A 12,785-nucleotide genomic window follows, 5' to 3' on the forward strand; every position below is an offset into this window, starting at 1 on the left:
TTGCTCCGAGCTTTAGGAAAAAGGGAGAACTGTTATGCGAAGGGAAAAAAATCTTAATATTTCAAGATTGATATTCAGAGGGATAGCCATGTTCTTATGGTGTAGCAAAAATGAGAAGAGGTGGATGTCACCTCATAGACTAACCAATTTATTGAGGCATGAGCTTTTGAAGACAGAATCCACTTCGTCAGATACATGATTATTCTGCATCAGTAGCTGTACAAGTAAGGCTTTTGTTCCAGTTTGTGTTCAACTGTCCAAACCAAAGATATGAGCGACTTTCCTTTTTCCTGCTTGGATATACCTCATTTATGACAAAATGGAAGATGCACTCTCTTTTCTGCAATCCTTGGGAGATACTTGACTTTATCTGTATCTTTTTGTTTTGCGGGATGTGTTCTTTTTTGTTTCTCTTTGTGATGATTGTACTTTCTATGGCAGTGCCTTTTTTTATACTATATAAGGTTTGAAGATGGTAGATAATTATTGTTTAGGTCTTGACATAGCTGTTTTTCTTAAATTGTTTGATAGTTGGAGAGGGAGGGTTTCCTTGAGATTGGGACCTAGTGGTGATCTGATGTCTCTCTTCGAAAATAAGGGACAGGAGGGGATTTCTAACAGCTAATATAATTAATCAGTCTAATGCATTTATACAAGTAAATTTCAAACTAATTTATTTAAACAAAACCACAAATCTCAAAATGGAAATCAATGGATATGACATACATTCCACATGGAAAGAAAACTACTTTTTAAATAACTAAAATAACCTTACAGTCTAAACTAATTTTAAAAATTAGCACAGTTTCACTAGTGAAGGCAGTTGCCTGTTTATTTCTATTTAATTTATTGATAGTAAAACTCACAAGTATACTTGGTCCATTCTAAATCAAATTACACTCTGACAGCATTAGATTGGGCAAGTAAGCTATTTAACCAGTTAAAAAGCTAAATTACACACACCTAACATTTTACATATTAAACAATATCTTAATGCAAAATCTTTATTCATTTTGTACTCACATATACATTTTAAAACACTTTCTCATTGGCGCTCATCCCCCCCATGTTAATATCCATACTATTCAACTCATACTCCATACATACCATACACACTATAAATAAAAACTCACACTCAGAATACCACACTAAGGGCCTGATTTACTAAGGCTTTTCTTTCATTCTGTGTCTATGGGAAAAATGCTTAATAAATGAGGCCCTAAAATTGAAGCAAACCCCTCAATATTATTATTATTTCCTTCTTTTACCCTTTTTTACCCAACAAAGGCCTAAGTTATACCTGTCACCAGGCTTCATCAGGGGAATGTTACCCATTCGACCTAAAAGCAACATGACGGCACAAAATGTAAACCCAAAGTTTTTTACAGGTCCTACTGGAATTAGTCCCTTGTGTCTAGGAGGATGTCCAAATGTGGGACTGGGCCATCTCTTAGGGGATGGTCCTCAGATCTGCTTATCTGGCAGGTGAGGAGAATGTCGTGGAGGAGCTCCAGTGAGCTTCAAACTCTAGTAATTTATCCATCTTGTACTTGGTTTCATCATGATAGGGTGGGTGGTTCTGTTCACCTATTCTAAATTCCTGCCTAAGATTGTGTCAGGATTCCAACTTACTATAAAGCATATGTATGAATGAGAGCATACAAACTTTATTATCACAATTTACATAACTTTTACTATAAAAATATGTCCAATTAACATCACTAACACTCACCCTTATGCACATATACACTTATACACATTCATTCTTCCATATTAAAACAATGTTACAATATTCAGTCATAATATGCCCTGTTATGCAAGCTTATTCAAATATATTTTCATCAATAACAGTCTTATAAACCCTTATCGCTTTTGTGCCATTTACAACTCTTAATGCAAAGAATGATTATACAGACATTTAATCGCTGCCATATTGATGATTATATTATACACCTTGTTAACTCTACTATTGTCACTAGCCTTTGATGGAGAAAAAACCTCTCTCAGTGATTATTGAATCTTCAGTATATAGATAACAAACAATTATGGTGGCAGTATATAACATACATATAACATTCATACATATGATGTATAGTAAGTATCTTTGAGAGTGTGGACAATTTCACCCACATTGTTTACAGGATTCCAACTTAACCAGTCAGTCATTCTTCCAACATTTTATCTCATGTCCACCAAAGTCAACAAGCACTACATAGTTTGGACTGCAGAAAAGCCTTGGCCTCTTACCTGTAGTAGACCGAAGCCCAGAGAAAGTCCACCCATCTTTTTGATACCAGCAAACTTGGGATTGCATCTCCTTCTGTTATGCCCAGATGGGCCTGAATCTTGTGGGTCATGTCAAACTTCACAGTGTCTGTAGCCTGCCTAAGGGGGTTATTTTCTAAAGCTTTATCGCGTGTGTTAGGGCCCTAACGTACGGGATAAGGCCATATCGCATGTGGAAAGGGCCTTTTTACATGCAATATAATGCAAATTAGGGGGAGGGGAGGGGCGCACCACAGCAGCCGAAATCGCACCGCCGTGGTGCGAAGGCTGCAGGCTTTTGCAGGCCCGCCCCCCCCCCCCTGTTTTTGCAGGATTCATCATTCTGCGAAGAATGATGAATCCAGGCCTAAGATTGGTATCCATGGATGAGATCTGCAAAGCTGCGATTTTCTGTTCTCACATTCACATTCACTGCTGTTTGGACAAGAATTCTTGATGCAGCAGTAGGTTTGCCCAGTCTATCCCGCAGAATCTCATTGAGGTACACCTCCATTCCTCCCATTGCTTTTGTTCCAGGCTGCCTCTCATAGGAAAAATATAGAAGAAGAAAAGCCTGTTGCCAACAAAAACAATTTTGTTGTGCCCATTGGCACTATTTTGTTTCCCCTTTTTTTTTTTTTCGTTTGGGGAAGTGTGTAGCTAGAGATTCCCCACTTCTGAGGCTGCCATCCTGCTTGTCCTCTGAGAAAGCAGAGTTGTTTACCTTATTTAAGCTAAGGAATAACACTGAAAGGGCCCCCATGTGAGCATGGGGTATAATGACCTACTGGGCATGCCCTGTGAGCCTCAGTCAGAGTTCTAGAAACTTTGACATAAAAGTCCCAGGTCTGACTCCATCGGATGATGTCATCCACTTGTGAGGACTGACATCCTGCTGTTCTCAGAGATCACCTATTGCAGGTAAGCAACCCTGCTTTATTTAGGTTCTTTTATCTTCTATTTGAATTATAAAATATTTTTTAGTAGTAGGGCTTTCAGCTCTTCATAGCACTTGCATGTACTGACAGTGTGTGAAGGGCTGGAGATGGTCATTGGGTCTCCTGACGTCTGCTAGGCACCCCTCCACAGGTAAAGAGTAGCTTCTCCTGTTGGCAGAAGCAGATGCTGGTCTCTGGTCTCCACCCAGGCTGGCACTGTCTGCCTTTCTCTGCTGAAATGACAGTTAATTTACTGTTTAATTTCACAGTTTATTTTATGTTTAATCTGTTTATTGACAGCTTTAACAGGGTACAAAACAAAACAATTACCGCCTGGGAGCTTTGACTCTGAGCTCACTAGGCTCATTCTTCACAGCTTTTTTTTTAATAGATACATCATTTTATGCAAGTTTTGTCAAAGGAACAGTAGAGACTGCCTATAATGTCGGAGTGAATTGGCCCTATGTTTATCTTTGGTCCATGCAGCATTAACCTGCTGCCATTTCCCCATATATCTGACATGGATCCATGAAGAAACTCATCTTTCCTGGTACTGTGAATCTCCTGAAAATATAGCAGCTTTCTCTTTTCCTGTTGTAAATTGACAGTTAGTTTAAACATTTTCCAGACTAGAGAGTGAAAGTAGATTTTTCCATCACTGATGCATTCAGTCTGCCAAAAAATAAATAATAAACATAGTCTTTTTCTGTGGTATTTGCAATCTAATTTTGAAGTGTCTTTTCTTGAAAGGGGATAATCTTGTTGTATGTCTATTGGCAAGTTCACTGAATGTCTCCTACCTCTTCTGTTCCCTTGCAGATTTATCTCTCGCAGCCCCCTCTGTGTCCAAATCCAGTCTTCCACCTGATGCTGAAGTGCTGGAGCCGGGATATAAAGGACCGGCCTATCTTTGAGGGCATCCACTATTTTCTGGTAGAGCAGCTGAACTCTACTGTCTGACGCTTTACTATTCCATGGAATTTAAGGAGCAGATGTGCATGCAGGGACCAGATCTGCCATTTCCCTGCTGGAAGACACTATCCTTACTAATCTTCCTGTTATGCTGTAATCTCTTTTACTGGAGTTTTTCTTGACAGCTGCTCCATGGATTGATCAGTGCCTTAACTTTCTCCATGGACCTTTTGTTTCACGCTGTTGGCGCAAGTCAGCTCCCGCTACCCGATAGACTTCCTGGGAGAACAGAAAGAAGCACTATCTTCACCTACGGCCCTCTCTGTATTCAAGGAATCTATAGGTATAGGACTTGGTTCAGGAGAAAAGCCCAGGGGAGAAGAGACAGCAGCACAATCTTCCAGGGTCACATGGACCCAGAAGAATGGCTGTCATGAGAAGAGGGACAAGATGCCCAGTGCAGTCTCATCAAAGCTTCCTTAGAACGCACTGGGATCGCCGGCTTAAACCCAACAGGTTTTCTGGGGTGGGAAATGGTGCTGGGAATGAATTAAAGCTGCGCTACACTGCAAGCAGATGATGGCTTTCCATTTCTGGAGCCAGCTAGATACATTTGCTGATTCTTTTGCAATGCATCAGCAGCATTCTGGAGAAATAGCTAGGTAGGCTACACCACTACACTCATTTGCAACATATATAGTATAGTTTGCATCTGTGTGTAGCTATCAAATATATATTGATATATAGCCACACACATGCAAATTATACATACACAGTGTGAATATATGATGTATTTATATGGACAGCATACCTATATAAAATGTATGTATAATGTCTTGTAGCAGAACGCCATTGTCTCTGTAGGGAGCAATAGTAACTGATGGAGGTCACTAGTTTCTCCAATGGGACCAATATACTGCAGGGTAAAGGTGTTAATCCGCATTTGCCTTTTGAAAATATCCTTAGACATGAAAACAGAACATCATTACATTTACTATAGACCAAAAGTGGGTACAGTTGCCCTCTTAGAGGGTAATAGTTATAAAGTAATATGATGCTGATTTAGCCAGTAAGAAGGCTGGTTTAGAAAATCAAGGTTTCGGTTTCATGACTACAAACTGTATATACATAGCACAGAATTCATCACTATGTGTGTATATATATCTATATCTAGATATATGAGGAAGTAATGCAAATGAGTAAGACACAGAGGTGCAAGGGCTCTGATGCTGTATGGCTGGATGTAGTTGGCGTTACTAATTCCCTTTACTTAATAACATAAAGTGTGTCTGCAGCTATTCTAGCTATCTCGCACCAGAGACGCCGGAGGCTTTTGGTTTCCTGTGGGTAGATTGAGCACTGTTTTGTATTTTACATTTTTTGGTTTTATGTTTGTTTTGGGGATTTGGGTTCTTGCATATTTTTCCCACACTGGATTTTTTTTTTTTAAATTGTAAAACATGAATGTCAAGGGTCATAGAAAGGTCACTGTATAAAAATTGCTCTTCTGTGGCTACAAATGAGAGGAGAAGAAGGGAGGCATTTATTGAATTACTGATGCTGGACTACTGTCACAATGTAAACTGGATAATGTGTAGCCAGAATGGACTGATATGCAATGAATTCTTTTTGATTGCCCATTAAATTAGAGACACCAGGGGAAGGGAGGAGGCAGAGCTGGGGTGTCCCTGCTGTTGGAAGTTTCTTGCCTTCTGCTTGGAAGTATGCGAGTCTGCACTGATCCTTCCATGATGGATTCTCAAGAACCAACATTGAATGTCAATGCAGAATAATAGGGAGGAGATCATGCTGGGTGCAAGACTCAAGGAGCATTTGAGAGAGAAGACACTCAGCCAATCAGATTGCAGGAGAGATTGCATATTAAAGGTCTCACCATGTAATGCTTGGATATATCGCTGTGTTTCACAAAGTACCTCTGACCATCATTGCGAAATCTGGGAAGTAGTACTGTAGGGAGATATTTAAGCCCCAGGTTTGTTTGACTAGGTCCCGAACTTAGCCGGGCGAAACTATTAAATATAGATCTCATAGTAAACAGCAGCAGAAAAAGACCACATTGACCCTTACAATCTGCACAGTTGAGATTCTTCTGCTTGGGGGTAGATGAGCATATAGAGTCCCATACTCAATCAATAGAAGCTCTCCCCTCTATCTTGTCTTTTACTCGATCACTCAACCCATTCCCCTCCATCGCCCTCCATATTTATCAATGAAAAGATATTAACTCTAGGATTTTCTGTTTTTATTTGTTGTAACTGTTATTTATCAGTGTATTATATTTACCTGTCTATAATCATAACACCTGAAATTCAAGATTCTGTGAAATCCCAGAAGCTAAACAGGATTGGGCTTGATCTGATCAGTACTGACTCAATATCAGAGGAACTTTCTGAGTCAGTACTGAGCCAGTGTTCCAGCGTGGTGTTAGGAGCACGCTTCTCTTTGAACCAGTAGTAACCCAATTTCTCAACATGTGGTAGAAAACAGTCTTCCCTCTGGTACTGATCCAGTGCCCCAGCATGGTGTTTGGACAGTTTATAAAGGCTGCGAGACCCATTTAGCTTGCTAGCATTTACTTTTCAGGATTACGTATTGTAATCAAGAGGGTCTGCTGTATAAATAAACTTTCAGAATGGCATTGGAAGTCCATTTCATCCAGCACCAAGGGGGTAATTTTCAAAAGGGTTTACACACTTAAAACTGGGTTGTACACGTTGCACTTTATGCATGTAAGTGGGCTTTTGAGAATTGCTGCAATATGTACTATTGAATTGTCAGTAGATTTTACCTGTGTAAGTGCACTTTATAAGCGCATAAAAGGGCTTTTGAAAATTCCTGTGATAGTATTTTACATTTATGTGCATAACTCCTTTGAAAATTACCTCCCCAGGATTCATTTCAGATGGGAAGATCTGTGCTATGTCCTGGACAAAAAAAGCTGTTTGTAAAGAACAGAATTCCAAGGCTTTTTTTTTTTTTTTTTTTAACTTTCCTTTAATGTCTCCTGATCTATTTCAGCTTTGCATTTATGACCTGCTGCTGTAGTCAGCACTCTGGAGCCATGCTCAGCAGAGTATCATCTGTTTGTGCTTGTCAGAGAACATGGATTCCAAACTTTTGCTTTATGGGGGTGAATTTTCAAAAGGCTTTAAGTGCTTAAAACTGGATTTGTGCATTATAAATAGGCTTTTGAAAATTGCCCCAGTTGGGGGAGGGGAAGTGAAATTGTGTGCATGACTTTATGTGTACTTTTATGCAACACTAGAAAGAGGCATTCCGGGTGATGGAGTCAGGATTGGGAAAACATTTTACATGTATACTTTTGATTTTCAAATGTATGTGAGTGTAAACCTACATGCTCACAATTATGCCTGCTCCCAAGCAGATATACATGTGTGCACATATGCCACCCGGGGTCCATGTGTGCCTGATGATTTTCAAAGCAGACTTGTGTGCTTAAATCCACTTTGAATATTCAATCTTAAGTGTACTTTCTACATGCAGATTTTATCCCAGCACAAGCTGTTATAAAATTACCATCTATGTGTTATTGCTTCAGGAATGGTGGAAAGGATCCAGCCCTCAGTCTTCTGCCACTCTGCTCTCCTGGATGGTTATACCACTGCTTCTTCCGTGTTACTGAAGTTTGATAGGATGTGGTGTTGACACTTTATGATACTTTATAAAACCCGGTTTTATGCATGTAAATGGATTTTAGAAACTAGACCAGGGATCTATGTACCTAAAAGATACATGTGGGAGCAAAGTTGGAACTTACATGCATATTTTTTTTATTTGAAAAAATAAGGGACTGATTTTCAAAAGCATTTACATGCTTAAAACTGGGTTTTATACATGTAAATGCACTTTACCCATGTAAGTGGGCTTTTGAAAATTGCTACAATATATGCCAGGTAAATGGCTTTTGAAAATTGCTATGATTGTATGTTACATTTACATGCGTAACTCCTTTCAACATTCACCTGTAGATGAGGTGTACCTATGTGCGGGTTAATCTATGCATGTATTTGTCCAATTATCTGTGCATTTTCAAAGCAAACGTATCTGTATAAGTTTGCTTTGAAAATGTAGGCTAAAGTTTGCATGTACAAGTTATATGTAGACTTTAGCCCTACCCACACAGTTGTAAAAATTGGTATCCTTTGTAAGAACATGCTGAGTGGTGTCTGTGTGATGCTCTAATGATAATTAATGGCAATATCAGTTCCTTCAGTGAGAACAAAATAGGCATGAGGGGAAAGCAGAGTCAGAATGTTGCTTTGATGACTGATTAGTGGGCGTGACATGTTGGATAAATCATCTTTGGGAATATATAATTTCTGTTCATTCAACGGTGGGGATTGTAGTATGTATGTTTTATGGCACAAGTTACCATTTCTCAATAAACCACAAATTACTGGTCCATCGAGAACTTGCACAACCAAACGACAGATGTGTTACCAATTAAATGTAGGATGTAATAGGGAGGGTTCGAGGTCAGGTCATGGAAGAGTCCTTATCACAACTGGCCTCCTAGTGGATTAATATACCTTATCAGTAATCTTTGTAACTAATCAATGTATTTTCAAAGCAACTTGTAATTTGGTTTTACGGGTTGGATTAATAATAGTTGACCAGAATTCTAGCAATATAAGGAATGTTTATCCAGAATGTTTTGCCAGTCAGTCACATAACCTTCGCCTTATGTTCCCTTTTTGTCATCTTAAGTAAACTAAATATTTATAAAATGTCTCTGAAAACTAGGAAAATGTAATTTTTGTCCTGTTGAGTAAATTAATATGCTGGGGCTTTATGGATACAGAAAGAAATCTACAGATACTGATGTTCCTGATCCTATCTAAACTTATTTTGATGCATGTTGTAAAATAGTGTATATAAGATTTAGAAAGCCTTTTTTTCCCATCTTTTGATTCTGTTAGATGTTGCTCTGTCTTCTCTAGATCTGTATGTGCTCAGAAACTGCTGCCAGAATTTGCCTGTATCTCGGGAGTGAGGGAATTACTTCAAAGGCAAAGGGCAAATGATTTTTACTTGAATTTCTAATCTGTGGATCCCCCTGCAGCTGTAATATCCTGTATCTGTTGTTGATGCACATGACTGCAGAAAATGCCCTGTCATTTTCTGGCATTGTAATTTTTCACTTTCTGATGGGTGGTCCTTTCCTTAGGTTGATAGTGTTTTGTACATAGTGTATTTTAGATGATGTGTAATTCAAATGTGTACAGTAATATATTGCAAATTAACAAACTTATGTTTAGCTCTAACATTAACCTCTTGTTTTACAGATTGAAAAATGAATAATAAGGCTCTTTGTGGTGTTTTTTATTTGTATCCTTACTGTTAGTGATATTGATTTGTCTAAATTCTAAATAAAGGGTATTCTTGAGAAAATCAGGATTCTTTGATTATGGATATGGGTTACTGAGAGCGACTATACATATAGAGCCACCAACATCTGTTCAAGAGACAGTAGCTTTATCACTGAACTATAGGTCTTCTCTCTCACTTAGAGAGAGATTAATCCCCTGATGTAATTAATCCCCTGCCTTAGCAAGACAGGGGATTAATTACATCAGAAGTGCCAGTTCTGTAATTTAGGGTCCTGAAGGGTGAAAGCTGCAATGTGATTGTCTGGTGAAGTTGGGGTGATCTTGTACTGCAGTGTCATAACCAGATGCGAGCACTGGTGTAACATCAGAAACCTTTAAGATTAAGTAAATATAGTCTTTTTAATGATGTCAATAAAGGAAATGTATCTAAACCTGAAGCCAATATACTTATCCTATGTTTTAGATCATGTAAGTATTTTGATCATTTTCTATTGCCCATTTTGACAAAGTTTAAACAGAAATTAAATGGAGACAGGAGCATGGCCATCTTAGGTAACTAGAACCTGAAACTCTCATGATACATTTACAAGGGCTGATGTCACAAAGCACAAACCTGGAACAGAGGGCGCGGACTAGACACACAAGAGATCTATTAGTTTACGTCCAGTTCTGCATCATTTTCTTTCACTGAAATAGTGGGAAAATTTAGGGGGTAGGAGACTGGATGGCTTGGGCAATTGATTTAAGGTTACAGACTCTTTCACTTCTAGATCACCAATTAAAATTTGGCTCAGTTCATTAGTGAGTCATTACCATCTGAAAACAGTTTTGCCTACTTGATGTGAGTTGTTGGTTTCAGTCAAATTCTCCCATCAACAGGTGCCCACATCCGTATAAAAACAGTCAGCTGCTGCTACGATGGCAAGCCTATCTGCCAGCCAGTGGTGCTGAGAGTGGGCATTGGAACAGGTGCTCCTCTAGCTATCATACTGGCATGGATCATCTGTACCAGCCAGGCAGTCCGTTTGGAAAGAGGTGAGGTCAGCATAGACCACACAGAAGTGAAAAGGGGAAAAAAAAGAACAAAAAATGGTCACAATTCTTGGGATCCTCTGCCATCACACTACTACTGCCTATACTGTATATGTTCTGTGTTGAGGAAGTATGCGTGTGAGGGAAGCTTGTACTACTGCTGCCCATGTTCTGCAAAGAAGCAATATGTATATGTTTGTGTGTGAGCTTTGTTTTCACAGCTGTTACCCGAGCATCCTATTCTGTGGTAGGGCAGTGTGTGTGAGCAGGAGGGAAATTTACATTGATGCTGATAATGCTGTAAAAGCATTTACAAAAGAGAAAATGTAAAAGATATGAAAGCTATGAAACTGTTATAATTAGTGAGGTTTGGGTGGACCCTTGGACACTGTGGCAGCTGACCATGCCCACGAGGGGAAGTCCCGTGAGGGGCCACAGGTCAGGCTCAGCTCAGGTCACACAAACACAGATAGTTCTTTATTTAGACAGTTTGAGAAGCCACCAGAGGTGGTGGTAGTGAGAAGAAGATGTAGCCCTGCTGGGCTAGTATTCCCCAGGGCGCTGGAACAGCGGTTCCTCCGGTAGCAGTGCTGTAGTGAAGAGAACTGAGAAAGTGAGCACAATAGAACATTCACAGAGTCCCAAATATGGAGAAGCCCCGAGATAGGGAGAGCTGGCCCTCAAGGAGCGAGTACCAGATCCCTGAGAGCAGAGACTCGTTGGCAAAGTACTCACACAGCGGTTCCACGTAGGAGATGGCACTGGTGCTGGAATGGAGGCAGGCCCTCGAGGAGCGAGTACCTGGATCCAAGGAGACAGCTCTGAGGAGTGGATGATGGTTGTACTCACTGATGGTGTCTGTAGCGAATTCTTCCAAGTAGAAGAGGAGATAGATGCAGGCAGCAGGTCAGGGAACATGGACCCTCGAGGAGCGAGTACCGGTTACCTGATAGTGACCTGAAAGAAGCAAAAGAGGCCCCCGAGGAGCGGGTACCCCATTAGCAGAAAAAGTCCAATGGAAGTTGGAAAGGCAGAGTAGCTGGGTACAGAGAGCAAATCCCATCTGTAAGTATCCCCCTTGCTAACTCAACAGCTAGCAATAAACTGTAGGCTTAAATATCCGGGCACCGTGACGTCATCACAGGGGGACGCCCCTGAGGAACGCTCCAATGAGGAAATAAGAATGAGAGCCGCGCAGCGCGTGTGCCCTAAGGTAACTGTAGAACATGGCGGGAGGCAGCACCCAAGCCGGTCCAGGAACGCCAGAGAGGACGGCAGGCGGATGCCGCAGCAGCCAGGCGTCCGTGAAGAGCAGGAGGAGCCACAAAAAAGGAAAGGTAGGCAGAGTGAAGCCGTCAGGGAAGTGACGGTCGCAACAGAAACTATCCCCAATACAAATTTCCTCTCCACTCAGGCAGGCAAATCCACACAAGTGTGTTTTGCACCTCTACCAGCAGATGGAAACGGAGCAAAAACTAATGTCACGGACATATAGCCCTGCCTTAACATCAGCCCACCAGTATTATCCATCTCCAGCAGATGGTGGAAATGCACCTCCCTTTGGGGGATTTCTTGTAGTACAAAAAAATTAAATAAAAAAAGAAAGAAGATTTTTACACACCACTTGTGCTCCTGAGATGACACTTGACAAGTCCCTCTCTGTCGAGAGTTTTTAAGTCTGTGAGCCTGATCAGAAGTAGATTTAATAATAGGGATGTGAATCGTTTTTCAACGATTAAAATTATCGTCCGATAATGTTTATATCGTCTTAAATCGTTATAGAACACGATACAATAGAAATTCTAACGATTTATCGTTAAAAATCGTTAAATCGTGTTAGTGCGCACTAACTCGAGTTAGTGCGCACTAACTCCCCGTTAGTGCGCACTAACTCGATTTAGTGCGCACTAACTGAAAATGATACAAATAAACACTTTCCAGGTCACTGAAGGTCAGTTAGGAATGAATATGTGTTCCTATTGGCTGGCTGCCCTCTTATCTATTGATATTACCAAGGTTACTACTGAGGTGATGGTTGGGGGGATGGGAAATGGAACTGGAAACTAACGAACACCAACAGAAAATGAAACAAAGTGTTCACACTTCCCAGGTCAGTAAAGGTCACTTAGGAATGAATATGTATGTATGTATTCCTATTGGCTGGCTGTGCTCTTATCTATTGATGTTACCAATATGGTTGGGGGGATGTGAAATGGAAACAGTTGGAAGCTTGACAAAAAAGTAATGTAATGATCAGCACTCACGT

At 40.3% G+C, this 12,785-nt stretch overlaps 1 protein-coding gene across 3 annotated transcripts in view; it reads left to right on the plus strand.

Moving 5' to 3' along the window:
* Positions 1-9,784, plus strand: part of LOC115096694 (discoidin domain-containing receptor 2-like) — a 262,959-nt gene extending 253,175 nt beyond the window's left edge. For all 3 annotated transcript variants that reach the window (XM_029611691.1, XM_029611692.1, XM_029611693.1), the window contains exon 17: positions 4,023-9,784. In XM_029611691.1, coding sequence (XP_029467551.1) covers positions 4,023-4,163 — 141 coding nt within the window. In that variant the 3' untranslated portion in view covers positions 4,164-9,784. The remainder of the gene's footprint in view (positions 1-4,022) is intronic.
* Positions 9,785-12,785: the final 3,001 nt, after the last annotated feature.

This window comes from Rhinatrema bivittatum, chromosome 8 (assembly GCF_901001135.1).
Source record: "Rhinatrema bivittatum chromosome 8, aRhiBiv1.1, whole genome shotgun sequence".
NCBI lineage: Eukaryota > Metazoa > Chordata > Amphibia > Gymnophiona > Rhinatrematidae > Rhinatrema > Rhinatrema bivittatum.